This window comes from Pseudoliparis swirei, chromosome 16, assembly GCF_029220125.1.
Source record: "Pseudoliparis swirei isolate HS2019 ecotype Mariana Trench chromosome 16, NWPU_hadal_v1, whole genome shotgun sequence".
Lineage (NCBI taxonomy): Eukaryota > Metazoa > Chordata > Actinopteri > Perciformes > Liparidae > Pseudoliparis > Pseudoliparis swirei.
In genome coordinates this window covers 11069460-11092891 of record NC_079403.1, presented here as the reverse complement: position 1 = coordinate 11092891, position 23432 = coordinate 11069460, and the positions used below count along the sequence as shown (strand labels likewise).

The 23432-nt window shown below is 42.4% G+C and overlaps 1 protein-coding gene across 2 annotated transcripts in view; it reads right to left on the bottom strand.

Annotated features, from left to right (window-relative positions):
• Positions 1 to 23432, bottom strand: part of prex2 (phosphatidylinositol-3,4,5-trisphosphate-dependent Rac exchange factor 2) — an 83501-nt gene that overhangs the window by 10683 nt on the left and 49386 nt on the right. Inside the window, exons 26-36 of one of the 2 annotated variants that reach the window (XM_056433825.1) lie at positions 20466 to 20645; positions 20217 to 20311; positions 19545 to 19627; positions 18721 to 18811; positions 14414 to 14542; positions 13170 to 13211; positions 12015 to 12112; positions 11738 to 11884; positions 9566 to 9668; positions 9153 to 9296; positions 8897 to 9011 (exon numbers count right to left, since the gene is read on the bottom strand). In XM_056433825.1, the coding sequence (XP_056289800.1) occupies positions 8897 to 9011; positions 9153 to 9296; positions 9566 to 9668; positions 11738 to 11884; positions 12015 to 12112; positions 13170 to 13211; positions 14414 to 14542; positions 18721 to 18811; positions 19545 to 19627; positions 20217 to 20311; positions 20466 to 20645 (1227 nt within the window). Of the gene's footprint in view, positions 1 to 8896; positions 9012 to 9152; positions 9297 to 9565; positions 9669 to 10137; positions 10230 to 11737; positions 11885 to 12014; positions 12113 to 13169; positions 13212 to 14413; positions 14543 to 18720; positions 18812 to 19544; positions 19628 to 20216; positions 20312 to 20465; positions 20646 to 23432 lie in introns of those variants that run through there. The other variant, XR_008834030.1, reaches the window with a different exon arrangement.

Below are 23432 nucleotides of genomic sequence, written 5' to 3'. Positions count from 1 at the left end.
TTTTAAGGGGGGGGGGGATCATTTACATGAATCAGCCACGCAAAGCTCATGCATCTGCATTCCATCTGCTAGTGAGTGATAAAGTCAATCCAAGGAGGCATTCATTAGGACTGTGGTATTTCTGCCTGACATATTATTAATGGAATGAATTAATCAGAGCAGAGTTAACACCCCCCTGATTCAATACAGTGATTATAAACCAGCCGCGTGGAAAAGTTCTTCAGAATAATGCACACGAAAACATAAACTATATAGTCTACCGACATCATGCTGTCGGAAACATACGTATATATGACAAGGCCCTTAAGCCCCCATAGTAGGCTGAGACTGGGTCTGACATGTGAGCTGATGTTTCCCATTCACATATAAACTCTCCTAAACAGACACAGATGAGTAACCTGAACATATTGCATCCTCACTTGTTTAAGTTTTCCACGAGTTTAATCGCTATCTGGCAAAGGACCCTTAAACCTTATGGCGTGCTCTTCTAAATGGCTCCGGGCAGTTAGCTACGGGTTCAGATGGAGCTAACTGCCCATGTAATTGGTTCAAGATGCCTTATCATTCAAAAGATGTGCATGGTAGACCAGGAGTTACGCCACATCTCGACATGGCCTAATGGCCACAACAAACTACGTCAGGCTAATATGTTGCTGGGTCGACTCTTTAAAACGCTAAATATTTGATTTCCTCATTAACGTTTCTACAGTAAACCTTCGTGAATGCTCGTCTGTGTGAGCGAGTGGCGTTTGAGACTCAGTTGCTGTGGAAAAACAAACCGGCTGCAGTAAATGAAAGTTAGATACGAGTGTTTCCGAAACAAAACATCTTTCTTTTTAAAGGTCAAATGTAGAAAGAAAAGAGATTGAGTGAAGCGATAAAACGCCACAGAGCACAACAACACGAAGAAAGTGTTTTGTAAATGTGCAATTGTTTCTATTTGGTCTTCAATTCGCGTTGTCGCTAATCGGTCAGAGAGAAGTCAACTTCTGCAAAGATACTAAACTTTATCTGCACACATTCGTTTATCTGTTCCAGACCAAACAAAAGGGACATCTATTTAGCAGAAGCAAGGTCACGATACCCACTGATTAGCTCATCGTCTTGTTGTTCTAACAATAATGTCCCAGCTTGAGGAGCAGAGACTCTCCTGGAGGCCTCGAATGACAAAACAACAGTAGTCAGACGACAAGGACCTGCAGTACATCTTCGGATGTTAAGCGTTTGGTAACGGAGAACTGTAGAAACATTTATTATGGATGAAAAATGTAATGTCAAGCATGTGCAGACACAACATTGTGAGTGAATTGAGGAACATATTACACACACGTTAGTCTAAATCCACTGGCGCCTGTTATTTGTTCTCCTGTCCTATCTCTCAGGTTTTGGCCCCTGACATCTTGGTGCCCTGTTGTGACATGGAGCTTGTTATCATTGACATTAAAAATAATAATAACGACTACTATACTGAGGGGAGTTTAATGCTAATCAGAGCTTCAACAGATAATCAACAGATGGTGATCTCTCGGCCAGGGTTGAACAAAAACAAAGGTTACGGAAACCGTGCAATCAGCCTTGTTTCCATTTTTCAAATCGGTAGAAGGAAAACCACACCTGAAGGTGCAGCTTGCTTGTAGCTTCTTCTGTCATTAAAAACAATCCATAGACCCCACACCCACACACACACACAAACACCCACCCACACACCCACACACACACACACACAAACCCACACACACACACACGCAGCCAATCGTTTTTTTTACATGAGACTCTGATATGAGGCGGCAGGCAAGCGATGACCTGCTCTGCTTGACGCTGGTTTTATAGAATTGGGCCTGTGAGGATACTTAGTTCTCTTTGTTTCTGCTTCCGACATCACAATAGCACACTCAAGGCCCTTTAAAGCAAAGGAGTATCAGTAGTCGGCTGCAGCGTCAAAGAAAAAGGATCTGAGGCACAGATGTTTTCAGAGGAGCAGCGTGGGAATGGGCACATCAGCGTGACAACCTTCATTCACAATGTTCAAAAGAAACACAAATGATCCCTCAGATATCTTGAGAGACGGGAGTGTTTCTGTTCTGTAGGTTTGGTTTCGCATGCGTTCACTCCTGAGGACACAAGTAAAGTGTCTCAGATTTATAACATTAAATGTGACCCTGCAGAGGTGCATGCTGGTCCATATAAATCACTCACATCGCCATGATGAATGACACTCGCCGTTATTAAATCCCCCACAAACCACTGCAGTGTGTGGCAGAGCGCCCAAGTGGCTAATGAAAGCCTCCAGGAGCCACCGTAATGCTCCTGCACTGACACAGACCAGATAGTGTGTGTTAAGTGTGCTAGAGGTCATTCGCTTCTCCCGCGCCTCCTTCCTATTAACACCTCCCTCTCTGTCAACTATAGCTCCATACAGGAGCACATGTCAGCAGAAAAAGCCTTCATACCCACCTGAGATAAATGCTTTTAAATAATAATTTTTTGTAGGTCCCCGCCTTTTTTAAATGACAAATAATCGCAACCCAATTCACAACAGGCCACATCTAAAGATTGTGAGAAGAGCAATTTTGCATCATTCCCAAGAAGACTCATGGCTGTACGAGCTCAACAGGGTGCTTCTACTCAATACTGAGCAAAGGGTCTGAATACTTAAGACCATGTGATATTTCAGTTTTTCTTTTTTTTAAATTTTTTTGTCAAGAAGGGGTGCTGAGTTTACATTCCTGAGAAATAAAATGAACTTTTTTGATTTTAGCAAATGGCTGCAATGAAACAAAGAGCGAACATTTTAACGGGGTTTGAATACTTTCCGTACCCACTGTATACACAAGCACAACTGTTTTCTGCACGTGTTATAGAAAACATATACACATACAGCCAAATAAATGTATCGAGATGGAGTAAATGAATAGAAGTAGTCTACAGCCATCACAACAACACCAACATTCAGGCTTCCTCTTGCGGCTCAAAGATATACTGCAGATATAAATGCTGATTTGAGTCTCGACCAAGCCTTTGAGAATAGCTGATGTATTAAGTCTATATAGATAACAAATGGCATGTTTTTTTTCTTCCATACAGCCTCAAGAACCTTAAAAACTTGAGACAGACACAGACCAGTTTCAAATGAGTGTCAATGACATGCAGATCAGTTTAGTGTTAATGGTTTCTCAGTGTCAGAGCCAGAAGGCATAGTATCACTCAATCACAGTCACATATGCAGTTACTGTACATTTGGCGAACACATTTACAACCCTGATTCTGCATAGAAGTATCCTCGGCTCCTTACAAAAGGTGACTTTTCCTTTTAACATAGAAACTGCTGAGGAGATGAGCCAAGGTCTTTTTTACAATATCAAGCATCGCTGAGTGCAGAAGTGTCATCGTTACGGCCGTTCAACGACAGACTCAAAAGAGAAACGATAAATCAGCCCGTGTCTCTGATGCTCAGCCTTACGAGGCTTTATGAACAGGGGTTCAGTGCACACGAGCCGGAGCAGAAAGGAGCCCCTTCCTCTTCGCTCCAGTGCGTTGGGACTCCCTTTGCCGGTGCAAAGGATGGAGCATTTTCATCACTTCCGAAAAAGAGGGGACGCGAAGACAAGAAAGCTCAGTTTCTGTTTAGGAAAAATAAATGACCAAATTGCCGTTGCCTCCCGTCTGATAATAGGATAATATCCACAATCAATCATAACTGCTGTTTCTGTTAAAAAAAACAACGAAAATGACAGATGCAGTCATCAGAGGAATGCAAGCGAGCTACACTGCCGCATCACTGTTTGAGTGTCCAATACATGGAAGAGGTGGGAACTTGCTGCAGTAGCTATTGTCCTACTAATCACTGTGTTGCCGGCCGCAGGGAGGAAGAACCATTTATGACACAAAGCTGAATGCTGTTTGAGAAGGGCACATCGACGAGGGCGCGGATCGAACCGCCAACCCGCTGATTGAAAGACAGACCTGCTGACCACTGACCCACTGTCGCCCCTTTGATGTTGAGGACAGTGAAACTGACAGATTCATGTGTGTGTGAGCTGAACAACTTGAAGTTATGTAACACCATCCCTCGTCTTGTACTTTGAGCATATGGAGGTGTCCGTGGAGAACAAACAATATGAAGTGTGCAAAGCCAGCTGTCAGGGAGACTTGTTTACGTGGCTCTAGTTGCAAGTTTGTAAGGCTACGAGCAAAAGAGTGTTTAAATGTGTAGACCAACAAAGCCTGAGTGATCAGCTCGTCGCAGTAATCACGTTACGCAAGCAGCACTTTAACGAGCATCTCCGCACCAACACAAGGCCACGTCTGAACAAGAGAGGATCGATCTCCGCTCCAGCCGCAGACCAACAGAGACAAAAGAAGGAGTGACTACTGTGTTGAAGCAGACACTCTGACCTGCAATAAGCACAGAGTATTTCTTCTTTCTTACTCAAGACAAACTGCGGTGGTGTGATTACTAATTCCCTGTGGCTGATGGGGGAGCACACGCTGCCAGCACAAGTGACTTGGAAGCTGTGCGGCGTTGACTGATGGACGTTCTACTAACAAAGCATGAAATACAAGTCTGTAGTCATCATAATGAACCATTCGTTAGACAGCAATACACATCCAAGTTTATCGCTTATCTTTCAGCCACTATGCCATCATTATACAAAAATGTTCAATCTGCGTAGAGCTTTAATATCCACATAAATCAAGCATTTGTATTTATTTTTTTAATCGAAGGGACGTGCACCATGAGACGTGGAAATTTCAAAACTGCCTTGTGATGCAATGCCAAGCACGTCCTCACTACTGCCAAATGCATTTCCATTAGGCAAGAAAAGCCTAATGCCTGCAGTGTAAGCGCTCTGTGACCCTCGGTGCCAGGAGGTATTGATTCTAGCACATCTGCTTCCACTCGCACCTGCAAAAACAACATATGAATATGAATATGATTTACTAGCAGACAGCATGCAATACATGCCGGACCTTCTCATTTATTCTTTCATACTGCTGAACGTACCATGCTCCATAAATCGTTAGCAAAAAGAACTTTTCCTTCTGAAACGCGCTGTCAATAAGTGCAGAATGTGATGAAACCACAATCCTGCAATAAGCTCTCCCTTTGAATAATACATTTGCAGATTCTGTTCTGGCTCTCCCCTCACCACTCTGCCTTCTTCCGACTAGTTTGCACACTCTCTTCCTTTGCTCATCACCCTCATCCCTCCCCTAAACTCCCTCCCATCTTTCCAACCTGCTCTGGCGATCCCTATTCCCAGTTCAATTTCCCCACTTCCGTTCTCACGACGTCCGTTAGGGACAGAGGTTCTCTACATGTTATTTCCTCTCTTTCTCAAATGTTGCTTCCTTCTACTAGAGGAGGCAATTGTCTGCATCTCACAATTTGGGACAGAAAAATGAGGCAATTTGTTTATCCCCCTCCATTGGGCTCAACTAAGCCTTCCTGCTCTTATCAAAAAACAGAAACAGGACGAGGACTACGGAAACTGTCTACTGGTGCATGTCAGGGTTTCAAACCTCTTCTATCTAAATGCACATGTCAGCTGAGATGGATTGTGAAAGCTTGAAAACGTGTGGCGTGTTCTGGCTCCACATACTGCTGACTCGCGTGGCTCCAGCCATGTGCTTGTGATTTGGCCCCTGAGTTTATGTTCACCAGGCACTACGGTTCATACTGTAACTGGTGTGGCTACAGAAAGCGTACGCCAGAGACAGAGAGGCTGCTAAGAAATCTCACACAAACCCTTACGTTGGTATCATTTACTACTCTGAAATTGGATAATACCCACAATGCACGCTGGCAAAGGCGTCGGTGGAGGTTTTGTAGACGCTGCTTGCGAAACAACACGCGCAAAAGAAAACTGTGCTCACAGAAAAGCACGTTTTGTTTTGACAGGGTTCCACATCATTGTGAGTGACACAAATGCACATTTTCATCGCCATCCCTGAAATGTCTCCACATATTAATAGTTAGAAAGATACAACACTATCTCAGGGCTCCCAAATGAATATAGGGGCCTCCGGTGTAATAGCAGTGGATTTTATGACGCAGAAACATTGCCGAATCTTGCCCTGCAGTTCATTCAGTTCAGTACTGCGTGTGCTGTGTCTGTCTGTCAGTCCGCCTCTGGCTCTGGCCCACAGTGTGGGTTCAACCCAACACGGCCGTGGCCGGGCTCCAAGGATAACGAGGTGCCTGAGGTTTGAACACTGCAATGGAGAGAGGAGTGACATCACAGGCTGGTCTGTGGTCATCTGAAAGACACATGGCAAGAAAACTGCTGGTAAGATTACATAGAAAGATACACTGTATTCACTAACTGTTGAAAACCAGCTGGGAATGTTTATGTTATTATGATTAATACAAGGTAATACTCCTGGGTCTGAGCGGAGAACACGTTTCTGGGGCCTGCTTTAGATTTACTTGTGTTCCCTGTACTATTCCAAATGCACACGAATGACTCAGCAGCAAGGTTGAATATGAAGTAGTACATGGAGAGTGAATTAATTCGCAGCTCGATAAATCCACAAGTACATCAACAAAACATTATTAAAGCAACTATATTGAAAAATAATTCGTTCATTTTCTTTACTTGACATGTTGTCAACTCAACACTAACGGATTCACCCACTGTGCAGCAGTATAAACACTCTGATGAGAGTTGGACTGAAAGTATCTGCAGTTTTCGGCCAACGACTCGCTCCAGTTGGGGTCCCGAGGCACACAGCCTCTCCACCCTCCTACCCAGCACCCCTAAAGCTCCCCACATCCCCCGCCTCACTCACTTGCCTGTCAGCCCACATCTGCTCCGTGTTACTGCTGGAGCCTCAACTGTCAAGTCAATTAGGTTCTTTTCTGTACAGGTCAAACTGAAATGTACAGCATACGTTCATACTTACAAAAACACAGACTATTCATAATCATATGGCTCGTAAGGTCCTGCATGTACGTATCATATGACGACACTGGGCTGCACAATAAACATTTTATCGAAACAGTATGGCCAACTACGATTTCCAAATTTCATATTTGTTAAAGGCAAACGTCAAAATACCATTTCAAATCAATACTTATTCAACAAACATCTTTGGTTGGTAAAAATGTCTTGCAAAAAACCCACCATGATCATTTCAATATGTTTTTTCAATGAAAATATATTATCTCTAATGTTGCAAATCAATTAATAATTGTAATTAGATATGTTTAACCCTTGTGTTGCCTTAGGGTCATTTTGACCCGAATCAATATTACACCCTCCCCCCGCTTTAGGATTAATTTGACCCCATTCAATGTTTAATGTCGGTGTTCTTTCGGTAGTCAACAAACAAACATAAAGTGCCTCACACTTAAACTTGGAAAACAATATTAATTCTAATAATTTTCTGGAGGTTTTAATTGCTGGCGTCAAATTGAACCCAAAGGGTAAAATATGTTAGTAAATATAAAGGTAAAAGGAGGGTGAAACATTGAATCGGGTCAAAATGACCCAACGGCGGGGGGAGGGTGTAATATTGATTCGGGTCAAAATGACCCTAAGGCAACACAAGGGTTAAAAACTTCTTCAGCCTGTTAACCCCAGACATTTATTAAGATCATTCCATGTTTGCTGCAGGTGCCCAAACACATTGGTACACATAATAAATGCTCCAATGGACTATTTCAATTAGAATAGAGACATTTTAGAGACTGACAAGAAGTCCAATCTGCAGTCTGCAATTAATGACTCAATAAAAACCACAACATGCCGATACTCCTCCTTTGAACTGTTGTCGTACCCCAAAGGATCTGTCTGACATATCATTACACAGAGAGATAGAAGGCCTGATGCACCAACAAGATTAAGTGACCCAGCACAATTTGGTACCCACAACTGTGCTTTGGTAAATCTGAACCCTCACAGAATGAATGCTTTAAATTATTTTCACTCATCACGTGAAACACTACGAGCGAATTAAAAACTCGCAGCGGAAAGCAATCCTAGTAAATTAATATTTCGCTGCGGAGGATCGGTACTGATGCGGCACATGACCGCTCAAGCTGTAAATTATTCAGCCCCTCAAAGTAGATTGTCCCTAAATAACAAGATGGAGTTTTGCTGCGAGCTCTGATCTGTTTAATTATCCACACAATCAGCAGTGGATGTTTAGAGGGAGCCGACGTGTCGACCAGTCGCCTCCAAGGTATTCAATGAGGAATCAAACTCCCGGCACAGGCTTCAAAGAAGATGATTATTAACCAAGATTGCATCAGTCTATATTTTTTTATCTAGATACTACAATATCTCTCTCAGTGAATACCTCCTGCCCCCCCCCCCCCCCCCACACACACACACACAAACACACACTCTTCACTTAAACTCCATCTTGTCTTAATAACACAGACTTTCTCATTATCAATTCTTAATATGTTTTGTGCATTCAAAGGCACGGAATATTTTAAACACAGCTGGTCTTCAGCCACTGAAATAAACAAAGTGTGATCTAATATTAAATGACATAACTGTTATTCAGACAGCTTAATGTATAGCTCCTGACATTCACTCTTACATTCAGGAGATTAAATAAAGCCAGGCCCTTATTTTCATCTCCCAAAAGTTTCTGTTTCTCCATATCTGTTTTCACCTCATAGATACATAGATACATACAACCCACGCCTGGCCAATCAGAGACGGTCTCGGCTGTGCAACGAACCAATGGGGTGTGAGGTAACTGAGTGCAGCAGCTGTACAGAAGCACTTTATCAGAACTGGAGACACGCTGGGCACTCTCAACCAATCACCTTGAGGCCCTGCTGACTGATGGTAGGTTGTCTTGATTTATATCATATTAAAAAGAAGCAAGATGTGTAGTGACAAAGTAATAACTGTGAGCTTCGTCTTGTATAACATACCTCAGTCTCTTGTGGTACTGTTTGACCTTGTCCAATGAGGCAGCATTGATTTGGGCCTGGTATTCCTCCACTGACACATTGTCTCTGTAGTAGTAACCCTCCATACTTTCCAGCGCTAGAAGGGTAAAACAAAATAGTGAAAGATAAAGTGGTAATACCACCTCATATCCTACCTGCCAGGGTTATTGAATAATCTATGAAGCAGCTTTCATCTCTGCAGTACTGACTTAAAGTTCCAAAACCAGACTTACTGTACCTTGTGTGAAGAGCACAGGGTAGATTTTGACGCCTCCTCCGTTTTTCAGCCTGTGAGGCAGCTGGGAGAAGTAGAAACTCTCAAGGTGGAAGCAAACTTTCAAGGCCTGACGGGTGCCCTCCACCTGGTATGACATGGGCATGTCTGCCATGAGAAGAGAGGAGAGGAGAGGAGAGGTGAGGAGAGGAGAGGAGAGGAGGCACTTTTTCAATTCAATTCAATTCAGTTTATTTTGTATAGCCCAGAATCACAAATTACAAATTTGCTTCAGAGGGCTTTAAGAGTAGTCTTAGTCTTAGTTAATTTACTTAATCACCTTTTACATTAAATGTTGTAGCAGCACTGATGACACTATACTGATACAATGAAACAAAAGCAAGTCCAATATCAGCTAAAGGTTTCAGTGTACGTACTGGCCACCAGTGGCTCCCCTTCAAACTGCTGGAAGTAGAATGTGACCTTCTCCAGGTCAATTAAAGCCACCTGCGTGTCCTCCAACATGGCCTGCTCATCCGTCTGAAGAGAGAAAGATAGCAAACTGGTAAGAGTGCAGTGGTGGGGAAAGTATACAGATCATATTCTTAATAAAAGTAGTAAAAGAGTACATCTGCAGTACATCGACACCAGTCTGTATCAAACTATGTAAAAGCGCTCGATTTGAAGTCCTGCATTAAAAATGTCACTTCTGTAAGAGTGCAGAAACATTACCAATGATGTTTGTTATTAAAAGTGCAGATCCTATTGTCTTCTCCATAATGTGTGTGAGCGCACGCGTATGTGTGCTTGTGCGTGTGTGTGTGCAAAAAAAGACAGTATTGAACAAGAAACTAGGCCGTTTCATTATTTATGTGAGAGGATGCTCACATTCCCGTCTGCAAACATGACATTATGTGTCTGCCTGTGTCTTTATCTGTTTGCTTGTTTGTTTAGTTCTCTGAATGTGTGTGCATGTTTTTCTCTTCACACATGCACTCGGTATCCTCACACACAAACAAGCGCATCTGCCCGTGGCCACAGCGACAGCGGCTCGACCATTTTGGGTCGTGACACTGCACTCCTCCGCCATCTTCCTTCCTTCTGAGAAGGAAGCAGAGGGATGAACAGAGCAGCGGGGGAAGAGGATTAGGTCCTTCTTCTAAAGACACATTTGAGGTGGCCCGACATGTGACAGAGGGGTACCTGTTGCCCTGCCAAGTGACGCCTGCCGTGTGTGGGCAAGTTTATCTCAAAGTGCGTCACGTAAAAACACCCACACACCCACACAAGCACACACACACACACACACAGTCAGGATACAAAACCCCTTGAACATAGAGACACACATAGACTCAGCATCCCCAGTTCGTCTCACGCTGCCTTTCAAGTGGTGCCCTGAAAAAAAACTGGAATAACCTGCAGGTAATGGGACCTGTTTAGTTCCTCAGGGACACTTGAAAGGGAAATCTCTTGAGAAATAAAAGGAAAAGAGGCAGACAGAGAGCGGCATCAGTGCAGGAGGACTTGACGTAAGCCGAACACCCGTCTAACCTCAATAAACACTCAACCAAAATACACTTTTAAAGCGCTTCCTCTGTTTCTAATTCCCAGAGAAGGTGAAGAAAATAGGAACCAAATCTAAATACCTCATGTCAATATGTGATGATGCAAAGAGCAGAAACGAAACACTGTGGAAATAACACATTTTAAAGATTATATTACGGCTCTTCAGCGACTCAAATTTGAGTTTCACCTTCTCTGACATGGTTAAAGACAACTTTTAAATGATTAAAAAGTTTAAACGGATTCCGGTGAGGTCAGTGTATGCTTAGCTCAATCTTAGCAATCGACAGTGGCTGCTTTTAATGAACTCCTCTCCAGATGATCTTAAAGTCATGCAGGAGAAAAGAGTAGCCGGACACCAAAGCCCAGGACTATTTGAGCCTGTGAATGTTTCCAGTTCCGTTACTCTCATGAATATAAAGTATTCAACATTAAGGCGATGATTTCAAGGCTGTTTTACAATACAGATGAGCATTTGGGTGGCGGAACTTTTACAAAATTGAGAGATTGTGTTTTACATAAAATCATTTAATGTGTCAAATAGTGTATTTAATCCATGCACAATTTTGATTACTGTAGGGTGGATTTTTTACATTTAAAATCTGAATGTCTTGTGTTTTTGGTTGTTGACTTGTATTTCCACAATATTCCCAGATCCAGATGAAACTGTCTGCTTTCGGAGCAACACAAGAGGGGAGTTGGCAGTGAGATGTGTCTCTGCAGAATCAGCAGCGGCACACCTCAATGATTCAGACCACATCCCTGCACAGTAACTGCGGGCAGACTTTGTATTAAACTCAGCACATTCCTGTTGTGTCATCCTTCGATTGATTATCTTGGTAGAGCTCATCTTAAATGCTTAAATATTCTGCACCATTCAGAGAGCAGAACAAAATGCTTTGAATATTGCATAATTCATGTTTTTAGAACACAGAGATTCATATTGTTTGATTTACAATTGTGAAATATGTAATAGAGAGCCAAAATGTATAATGTAAATATATGCCAGTGTTGGTCAGTTTACAACAAACCCATATGGGGCTCACCAGATTGGGGGAGAGGAGGGACTGGAAGTGGATGAGAAGCCCAGCGCTGGCGATCTGCTCCAGCCAACGGCAGCTGGCTTCCTGGGCCTCCTGAAGGTCTTGGGGGTCCAAGCTGTCCTGGTCTGACTCCCTGCCTACATTGTTGAACTGAGAGTCGACACAAAAACACCGATGAGCAAAGACAGAGAATACAACCAAAATATTTGGCTTTTTTGTAGGATGTATTTCTTATCAACTCAATAGTTCATATCTGTAACAAGACATAAGTTTAATTTACCTGATTGAGGACGGCCAACAGGTGCTCTGAGAAGGTGCACACAGCTGCAACTAGAGACTGACAGAACACCATATCTCGACGCAACTGGATCTCAGAGTCTAGAGGGGCAACAAAGAGTACGTGATGACAGCCGTAACTAAATTTACCAACGGTAAAATAAAGTGAGAGGAATAGTCAACAAATAAATGAAAGAAGCGTAATACTGAGGGTGTGAAGAGTAAAAAGTGAGGAGCAAAGTGGTAAGGTTCAAAGGAGTGATAAGTAGCTTTTTTAGTTAATTTTTTGGTCTCTATGTTGTGGCAACCTGTCAGTAAGGTGACAAACAGTCATGTCTTCTTTAAAAATAGATATATCTGCAGGGTATTACATATTGTATCAGAAGAAAAAATGAGAGCAAATGACAGATGTGGCCAAGGGGAAAATAATTGCTGCCATAATTTCCTTAGAAATAGGCTCCCGTAAAAAACAATTCACCAATCCACTGAGTTAAAAATGAGTTCAAGAACCCCTCAAAAATGAAAACTGTGTTATAATGCATGGCTGCTTAATTTTTTACATCATTAATCCGTTCAACCATAACCTCAGAAAAAACGAATTCAAGCCGTTTCTACTTTTTCTTTAGTTAATCAGTGCTGTTAGCCTTTTGCCAGTGAAATAATGAATATGGAATTCCAACCACAAAATCATTTAATGCCGTCTTTTGTGTGTTTGTTTTTAACATTTGATTGTATTGTTTTTATGTTTTGTTATTTAAAAAAACACATGACAAAACAGCAGAATGAATACAAAGAAGAAAGTAACCGGTTCAGCAGAATAGTGGCAATACTAAATGCACACTAAATGAGTGTGGATTCACTGATATCACAGGTTTCCCTTTTTCAGTTAGAACATCTGCATAATTTGCAACTAAAGTCTTTTCTGTCCCTACTTGTTTATCGAATATATGTTTGACTGTGTTTCTATTTTACATTCTTTGCTCGTTCGTTTCATTTCTTTTCCTTGTGTTGTTTCTTTGTTATTTGAATTGAGCTCACAGTTGGGGTTGCTATGTCTTTCAAAGGGTGGTTTTATTCTTTGATTTATTTTTGCAAAAAAAGAGTTTCAGTCTGTACTGTTTTCTGTATTTCTGTAGTGAAAGAGGAGAGTGAGACAAACCTGTATACTGGAGTAAGACCAAAAGCAGCCGTGTCTTCACCTCTGAAAAGACAAGACAAATGAAAGCAGTGAGTCGCGGAGCAATATTATATCAGCTCCCGATGAGCCTTTCTCCTCGACTGCAATGGTATGACCTCCTCCATAAACTCAACCCTTGAAGTCATGAGCAAACCATTGCTGTAACTCTTCTGCTCCACTCCAGCCCCACAGCTGTTTATCTTCACATATAAGAAGAAAAACAGCCACAAGCAAAGATAATAACATAAACTCTCATTTGTTCATATTCATATCAAAGCCGCGGGAAGCTTGGCAGGACGCTGCGCTGCAGGAAAAAGCCATCATGGGGAGAGGTAGAAAAAGTAGTGTCTACAAGCCAAGCACATTAAAATTAACTTATTTATATTCTCTCGTCTGTGACCGCCAGCTCGCCTTTCCCAGGAGTGTCATGTGGCCTTGAGTCTGGGCTCTTTGTAGTGTGTTTGCTGGGGTGTGTCTGCATGTACATTTGTCGATGTGTTTGGACACCGCACACTAAAGGAGGCTCAACTTCCTATGTGTCTCCATAAAAGACATCGAATAAAATCAAGGGAATCATACAGAGTGCAGGTCTTTGATTGTTTAACTTGCTCGTTTTCAGCTCCAGCTATGTGGCTCCAATTTATGTATCCCATGATGGATTTAGGTTTAAAGAGAGCTGTTAGCGGTCTTGGACTGAACAACTGTAACAGGCTATTATTGCAACCAATAAATATGATGAGGCGCACTGGAGAATTGGTCAATTTCACATTACCTCCCAAGCCTGGCATTATTCTTCATGATAAATACTATATGTGGCTGTGTGTGCACACAACCATAGGCCCCACACGTTGTAAGACAGTAATATGTGTTAACACCAGAACCACCAAAGGGTCATTTTCCCCCCTCTGGCGTTTTCTATTAGTAACAACTCTGTGAAAATAAAACCCCTCTCAGTTCATGACTTTTCCTAAATGGGTTTACCTACCATCTAGTGAATGATAAGGGGGGTGGGATAAGAAGAAGAAAAAAAGAAATATATTTTATACCTTTTTTTTTAACCCTCATAGAAACCGCTGTATAATGTTTGCGCCACATTGTGTCCCCGTTGCCTAGCAAGCCTATTGTTTAAAAGGATTTTGATAAGCAGGCTGCCAAATCACATGCTATAATCAGCTAGTGAGATTTTGGATTTGGAAAATTGAATTGGGTTCAGGTAAAACACTCACCCTCAACATATTTAGCGATGGTCTGTGTGAGGCTCTGAACGCTGCTGGGAAGGTTCCAGGGATCCTGCTTGACATGAAGACGCAGCTTCTTGGTGCAGTTCACCTTCGGCTCCATCTCCTGCTGGAACTCTGTGGCAGAAACACACAAAGAGAGAATTAGAGAAGGCCGAGCAAAGTTATACGACTGTGTCGACTGGGAGGACAACTTTGCTCGGGGAGGCAGTGAATGACAAACTGCCTTTTGTTCATATCGCAGTGAGGAAAGAGAAAACAATCTTTTTATTTCATTCCTCCTCTGATGCATCTTCCTCAATGATCTTCCTCTTCAAAATACAATATCTCTGTCTTATCTCTTCTCTCTACTCTCAAGGCAGCTCCCTGCTGACATGATTATTGAATCATACAATTTCCATAACTTCGGGAAAGCAGTGCGCGAAAAAAACAACTCTAGAGAAGTACATAGTAAATTATAAAGTCGATTGATTATACAGAAGGCAATATATTTCAGCAAATATTATAATTAAAAAGGAAGACAATGGGCTCATAAATTATTACACTTCTTTTTTCACTCCTGCTGACACCATCTTTCACTTTGCATCCTTTGTTTATATATATATATATAAATAAATAAATATACACTTTTATTAATCCCCAAGGGGAAATTAGTTCTCTGCATTTAACCCATCCTTAGTTATTAAGGAGCAGTGGGCTGCGGTGAAGCGCCCGGGAATATATATGTGTGTGTGTGTGTGTGTGTGTGTGTGTGTGTGTGTGTGTGTGTGTGTGTGTGTGTGTGTGTGTGTGTGTGTGTGTGTGTCAGAGAGACCCAGAACCATAACAAATGAGTCCTATTTAATCCCACAGAACATCAGTTTTCCACCACCTACAATCTAATCTTTCTTCTCTTTGCAGTGTATAAGCGAATCGGTCAATTTGATGTAACCCCACTTTCACGGAAGGCTTGAAATAAAGTTTACTTTGGAGATGAAAGAAGAGATATGAGATAGAATGGTGGCTGTTTAATAGTGTGTGTGTGTGTGTGTGTGTGTGTGTGTGTGTGTGTGTGTGTGTGTGTGTGTGTGTGTGTGTGTGTGTGTGTGTGTGTGTGTGTCTGTAGGGGGGCGAAGTAAGAGCCAAAGAAAAATGGCGAGACTACAAACAAAAATGGAGAAATTCAGAGAACACTACCAACATGGTACGTGATTACGCTACGCAAAACTACAAAAATGGCGGTGAGGCCACGATTATCTATTGGAGTAATGAGGCACACAATAAAGCCTGCGTATGTTCTTTTTAGGGCTGTCAATCGATTAAAAAAAATTAACTAATTAATCGCACATTTTGAAATTGCGATTAATTAATCGCGATAATCGCGATTAATTGCGATAATCGCATTAAAAGTTAAAAGTTAAAAGTTCATTCTTTTAAAGACAAAACTTCACACAGAGCTGTGTTTCAAGGCTCTCCTACATATACAGCCAGCAAAGGTATTTAATATCGTGGATGATAAATTGTTTCTTTAGTGAAACATCAGATTAGTAAAAAAAAGTATATTGAGACCCCATTGGTCCTGACATCTTTAACATTGAACACAGCAGAACCAGTGGCCTTGATAACTGACTGACATTCAAATATGTCACGTTAACCCTCTGGAGGCTGGGCTCATTTTATACATTTTACAACAACAAAATTCCGTTTTTTGTAGTTTTTTGGTCATTTATTTTTGAAACAATCAATATTTCCCCTCCCGCCTTCGGGTTAATTTGACCCCATTCAATGTTTAATCGTGTTTCTTTCGGTAGTCAACAAACAAACATAAAGTGCCTCACACTTAAACTTGGAAAACAAAATTAATTCTAATAATTTTAGGTTTTTTTAATTGCTATTTTCCAAAAAATAAAAGGGTAAAATATGTAAAAATATATATAATAAACAGGACGGTTAATATTTAATCGGGTCAAAATGAAAAAGGCAACAACAAGGTTTAAAGTGTTTTCCTTTAAAGACAAAACTTCACACAGAGCTGTGTTCAAAGAGGCTCTACATATAAAGTGCCAGCGAGGTATTTAATATCGTTGATGATAAATTGTTTCTTCAGTGAAACATCAGATTAGTAAAAAAAATATTGAGACCCCATTGGTCCTGTCATCTTTAACATTGAACAGCAGCAGAACCAGTGGCCTTGGGAACTGACTGACATTCAAATATGTCACGTTAACCCTCTGGAGGCTGGGGCATTTATACATTTTACAAAATAAATTAAATTCACGAGTCTTTTTTGCATGACACACCCCACGTGTTATACATCAAACATTCCAGAACAATCTCAGCTCTGAAATGAGCCTCATTGTCCTCGCGCCGTGTTCTCTGGTTCTCTGACTGACAGGCTGCTAAATGAGCCTAACCTGTGAGGTGGGAGGTCCTTTGTGATTTACTGAGTGTTCATTGGTTTTTTTTTACCCCGGAATGTTGACAGACAAACGGATTGACCAATCACGGTGAAGGTTTCGTGTGTCGCGTTCTTTCCGCCGCGCCGCGTCACCCGACACGTCGCCCCTCTGTTCCTCTGTGTATCAAAGGGGGAGACGGGAGGAGGAGGAGCAGGAGGAAACCCGACTTTAAACTGATTTCTGCTCCTTATTTTCGCGGAGAAATGATTGTTTTAAAAACGGAAACAGTGTCAAACCGTATTGCCGCGGTTTTAAAAAATAAAATAAAAAATAAAAAAAACGCGTTAATTGCGTTAAAATATTTTAGTGCGTTAACGCATAGATTAACGCGTTAACGCTGACAGCCCTAGTTCTTTTACACAAGTATATGATCTCAGAACTTCTTACATCAGTGGTTATAGGTGGTGATGTGTCTATTCATTATTTCTCTTTTTTTCAATTCTTTTCGATTATCTGGAAGATAATGTGCGTTTGCGTGTTTAAAAAAAATATATTGTTAAAGTAATATGTGTGTGTGTGTCTGAGGGTGACAGAGCAACTGAGAGATCAGATGCAGGAATGCTCCACATGTTAGATAATCCTATTTGCTCTGTTATCAACCACACACATATTACTGGAGTGGAGATGGATCAGCTCTGATCCAGGCCTTCACGTACCTCCTGAGGGCACACACTCACTCGCTCACACACACACACACACACACACACACAAGCAGACCTACTTTCAGTTCAAGCATATCTGCGCTCACTTGAAGACAGCCTGAGATGAGAAGGGAGTGCGTGTTTGTGCCAATTGGGTCGGGTGTTTGGAAGCTTCACAAAACACAGAATACATCTGTAATCTGCTCTTCTGCTGTTAGTGCTCATCACACTCTGTTAAAGTCACATTCAAGGACAAAAAATAAGCAAACAGTTTTTTCAAATGTTGTGGGATAACCTCTGGGAACCCTTCCTCCACTACTTAGAAAAAGAAGAAAACAAAGTGTTGCTTTCCAGCGTAGTGTTCTTTTTTATCTAATCTTCAAAAAGGGTTCCCAGATTTCAGCGAATCATGAAAGGGCACCGTAAGTTTGACATTTTTTGTGGGAAATGATAAGGACAAATTTAGCCCACTTTCAGTAACATTTCCTCCATTTTCCTGTGAGAGATAAAAAGTAACAAAAGACACCAGAGGTTTAAAAACACTGAGGCCAAAATGAGGTCAGGTGGCAAATAACACACGGTAAAAACAAAATGCTCAGATAACACACGAGAACAAGAGCTGTTAAAGGGTCACATCTCCCTTTGCCTGTTAAGTAGCACTACAATATCCGTCAAGTGGAGATGAGTTCGCAACTAAGTGGTGCTGTTTCAACACTATGAAGTGCTTCAGAGTGAAGGGCACTGGGAAAGCTGGAGGGGGAAATAAGTGAAAAGACAGGAGAGAGAAATGAAGAGAGGAAAAGATAGATGGGACAATACTTTCCCCAAGTCTCTACTATCCCATCTGTGTATACACGCACACACATGTTACACAACAGGAAGTTTCAACCACTATGTACAGGCAGCCGCGACATTTTCCGCATGTGTTTTGTTTTCTTTCAGTATTGGTGCTGGTTGGGAGTTTCTCCAATATTAGCTTTCTTCTCTCAGGCCCACTGTGCGGCCCAGCAAGGTCCAGGAAGCACAGATACACCATAAAACAAAATTCCTCACAGGAAACACATCCACTGCTAGAGCAGAAAGTGAGACATTGTGCGAGGCCCACTTTTACATTTCTTGCTCAAAGGTTTTGACTACTGTGTAGTGAGATGTGGTAAAAGATGCAGAGCGATGAGTGTCTCAGAGCCAGGAGTACATCACAGTCCCGGTGCTTTACCTTGTAATCCTCTTCCAGGTGTAAAGCACTTTGTCTGCTCGAACGCCCGAGCCACCACAGCTCCTCTCAGCATGCTGGTGATGGAGTCCACCTGAAAAGAGCACAAGTGTCAAGCAGGTGCACTCACATCATACACTTTCCCATGAAGCCAATATCAAAAGTATGTGCAATGAAGCCCAGACTACTGCCCAAACATCACCAACACCACGTCTCTCACTCTCCCTGTAACACACACACACAATCCCACAGAGCAGTGAATACAAATTGCTATGCAGTGTGTAAACAAAGATGGGGAAACTGCTCTACAATAAAACAAATGGCAGGAAGCAGCACAAAAGTGCAGCCGCAGCAAAGCATTTCTGTTCTGCTTTTCCACTGCCGATGGAGACGTCCTCATAAAACATCTTGTGGGTGGTGTATGCATAATCAGATATGGTCAACCTTTCCATTAAAGGTCTCAGAAAGGTCATGGGTCAGCTTGTCCTGATTTTCACTTCCTGAGTACTATCAATTAAAAAAACACACAAATACTGTTCTTCATACACTAAAGTAAAACAATAAAATATGCACTTTAAAGGCATGAAGTTGCACATTAATATGATTGTTTTAAGTTTGAAAAGATTCACACCATACACAGTTAGACAACACAATATTTGACCTTTCACTTTAACAAGATAACAGAAAAGTTAAGTATTCCTTTTAAGGATCAATCAAATATATTAGGATTTAAAATAATGTTTATCTGCAAGAGAGAAACTGGATTTAAGGTTCAAGAACTGCAGATAGTGAAACAGTCGATCTGCACAGATGTTTCTCTGACCCACCTGGCTAAACAGATGTTCAAGAAAGCTGTGAAGTTTCTTCTGCTTATCGTGGGACAGCCACACGCTGGAGGGCATCTCATCTCCTGCACAGGGGAAGTCACAACGGGTCAGCATTAGTTCACTAATGTGCCGTATGAAACACGTTTTCTTGTTGCATCAACACTTATATGACGGCAAATCCGGCGTGTGTGTCTGTTTATTGTCTTTATTTCAAATGTCAGCTTTCCTGATGAAGAACGAGGGGCGATATCTTGCACCCCGTACAGCTGTAATGTGTGTGTATGGCAGTGTGACAGAGACGTTCTAACACAGAGGGTGAGGACACTTGACAGGATACACAGCTGTGTGAGATGGTAATGACATTTCCAGCTGAGATGTGTGCCAAACACCTGTCACAGTCAATCAGATTCAACGTGAAGCTTTTCTTTTCATGTCTTCTAGAAGTTGTTATCATGGCCTGTCATTGACTCATTTGCAACGTTGCGGTTGATTGGGGTGATGGATTATGACATTCAGATGGGAACTTTTATTATGATTGAGTATGGGCGTATAGATGTTTTATGGTGAGTTAATTACAACTCTGTTTAAGACTGAAAGTTGCATCATTTTGTATCAGTTTACAACTGTGCGACGAAGAGTAACGCTCATGTCCGCTGTGTTGCATTTGTGTACCTGAGTCCATCTCATCGCTGTGAACGTAGGAGCTGCAGTGGCTGCTACAGATACTAGTGAAGGAGGCAATGGAGTTCCTGTTGCTGTTACAGTCACTGAAAAAGAAACAGGATGTTAAACGTCAAGGAGAACATATACAGTTGTGCCATTCTGGCCACTAGTTTCCACAATATTGTTGTCCATTCTATGATATGGCCTTGTATGGTATTGTTGATGCAGCTTGTGTCCCCACATGTCCCTCTGCTTCACCTGTAGGAGTCTCTATTGCTGATCGTGTCGTGTCCGGAGTCCTCCTGCTCGTCCCCTGCTACGTTAAAACAAACTTTCTTTCCGTTCCGCTCCCCTTTCTCCCCCTCACTCTCTGCCGATATGTAGTTCTCCGGAGTCCTCGCCTCTGACGCTGGAGGATGGGTGATGGAGGATAAGAGGCTGATGGAGAGAACAAAAAGGAGGAATAATAAAATAGTGAGTAGAAAGAGAGGAGGGATTACTTAAAACAGCTTTGATATTTGACACGGCGGGATAGAAACAGCTTCCTTGATCACACAAACGCGACACGGGAAGCTCTTGAACGTGTTCCTGCCCTGTGGCATATTGAACAGCAGATACAGCGTGTACAGTGTGTGCGTACTGTACATGTGCGTGGGCTCCGACAGCTGACCGAGTGTGACAAACAAAATTCCGACCTGTTTGCGCTTGGCTTCCGCACAACAGCTTCAGATGGTCAGGGATCCACGTCGTATTAATAGGTTGAAACATGCAGCAGGGTACAGCTGTGTCAACACGCTGCAGAGACCAGCTCCGCCTGTATTCTATCAGACGGCTATCAGAGGAGCAGGGAGAGGCCGGCCAGGATATTTTCACAGTTGCAGCAACACATGTTGGCTTTCAAAGCCATTTCCCAATAAGTGCTTGGCTTGGACCTTTTAGGTTTTTTAATCTCTCTCCACGCACACTCTCCGACACGCGATGTCTCTTTACGTTTCGGCCTTATTTTAATTTGTGTCCACTTGCATTTTCCATTGTGTCATAGCATCGGCTTGAAGGAAGTAGCAGAGTGGAGGAAGTGGAAAGAGGCTCATTGAAGCCACTCAGTGCTCCATGAAACAAACAACCTGTCTTCCTCGTTCTTTCCAAATGCTTCTGCGATGTTTATGCCTCTTTATGATTTTATACACCTCTCCTTTCCTCTCATACCTCTCTCTCAACTGACCCCCTTTCTACCCATTCACTGGGCTGACTGGGCCTCAGAGATGCCCTCATTATGGTCCACACCAGGAGCCACCACAATGCCCCTCCAGAGCAGAGCATTCCGTCGCCATAGAGAAGCTCTCCAGGGTCTGTGATTGGCTATTGGTTAATAAAGAAGTGAGCGCAGTTAGGGGCCTTTGGGGCACAAACTATCGGAGGGAGCGAGGCAGAATAACAATGAATGGATCAGAGAGAGGAGTTCAGCAGAGAGAGGAAGAGGGAAAAAAGGCCAAAGTACCCCACTGCATATCGCAAGCAATCAGAAGGATCTCTAAATCTCCCACAGGAAGCTCTTTAACCCACTTCGACACATTACACCATTAGACATCAATTGCCTTCTTCCATTGTCGCATCTCAAAGTGCATCTGCATTACAAAGCTCTGCATCACGCAGGGTCTTGATATTTGCATGCTTTGATCCATAACGAGTTTAAATAAGTCATGAGGCCCAATAGCTCCGAAACTGCTGCCAATCAGGACGCTATTAATAATGTGCAGAGAACAAGGAAAGTATTTCAAAATGGAGGAGGAAATCCAGGAAGGGAGGAGATCCTGATATAAAGCAAGCCCTTGTACGAGAGACGTCCTCCAGCACAGCTGTGACCCTTAATCTGTGGCCCCCGAGACAAAGGTTCACAGGTCGCTGCCTCAAAATGGATTCCTTCAGAAACAGCCAAAAAATTGTGTAACCTCGTTCTGTCATATTGTCTTTGCCTGAATTACTTGAGGATATTTTTAATCTCTGACGAGGGTACGGTCGACTTCCTCTCCTGACTTTGGGTTGCATTCGACATCACGCCCAAAAGAGCCCACTTAAATATAGCCCCTTCAGTGCATTATTACATCATTAGGAAGTTGTGCTGTCAAAGTTAGGCACACCCAGTACAGAAAGAGAAAGAGACACAAAGAGTGAAGAATGTCTGTGTTTAAGTGTGCAGGCGGATACGTAGAAAGCAAGTCATCGAGGAAATGAGTTAGGACAAAGAGGCACAGAAATAACGGAGCGGAATCGTAGAGCATGTAGCAATAGTATGACCCCGAGCCAGTCAACGAACAGGTTAATATGCAAACAAACATGATGAGTTGAACACACCCAAAAAGGTCAGAGCAAAGCCGACTGCAACGACTCGCTAAACATCCCATATTAGTTCCACTCCTGTGAAACACTCAGGCCCACCACTCCTGCTCAACCTTAACAAGCTCCTGAAGTGTGCATGTGTGTGTACGGCCGCATGTTCAAACAGATAGCGGATGGTAGAGGTCATTATGCACTCACTAGCTGTGTCTCGGACCATTTAAAAGCTTGTGGATAGGATTCTACTAATTGGCACAGACAGGAGCGTGACGCAACGTGTGCAGACTCAGTCATCAGAGCCCTGCTGTGGACTCCACTCGGTATTGCCACGGCAACATAAGGTGACAGCTACGCTCCATCTATCGACTTTTAATTCACCGAATGCTGCCGCCTTTGCCGAGGAAACTTATAATGACCATCTGAATGATCATCTGAAGGATCATAACACATACGTCAGCTGTCCACCAATAATACTACTGTGGGGGAAATCTGGTGTAAAGTTTCTTAAAGTCATCGTATTTAAAAAAGAGGAGCTGTCATCATTTTAGTGGTTTTGCACACATAAGTAAGTGTGTGAGTATGTGTTTGTGTTTTTCTAAGTACTGTGCATGCATATATCAGTGGTCCATTGTTGGTTAATGTCATTTACAGATTGCACCTGGCCTAATGACACACTCTTTACATCATAGAGATTGTATTTCCTGTTTGGGGGTCGGGAAAGTAGAACTGGAGCAGTGTTTCCCATTTCCGTTCCCTGGCCTTGAGTGCCTCTAAACAATAAGCCCGACGACCGTGTTGAACACAGAGTTCAGCCAGGAAATACTGATCACACACACACACACACAACATATTGGGTTTAAATTCAGAGCATAAATGAAGCGTGAGCATACA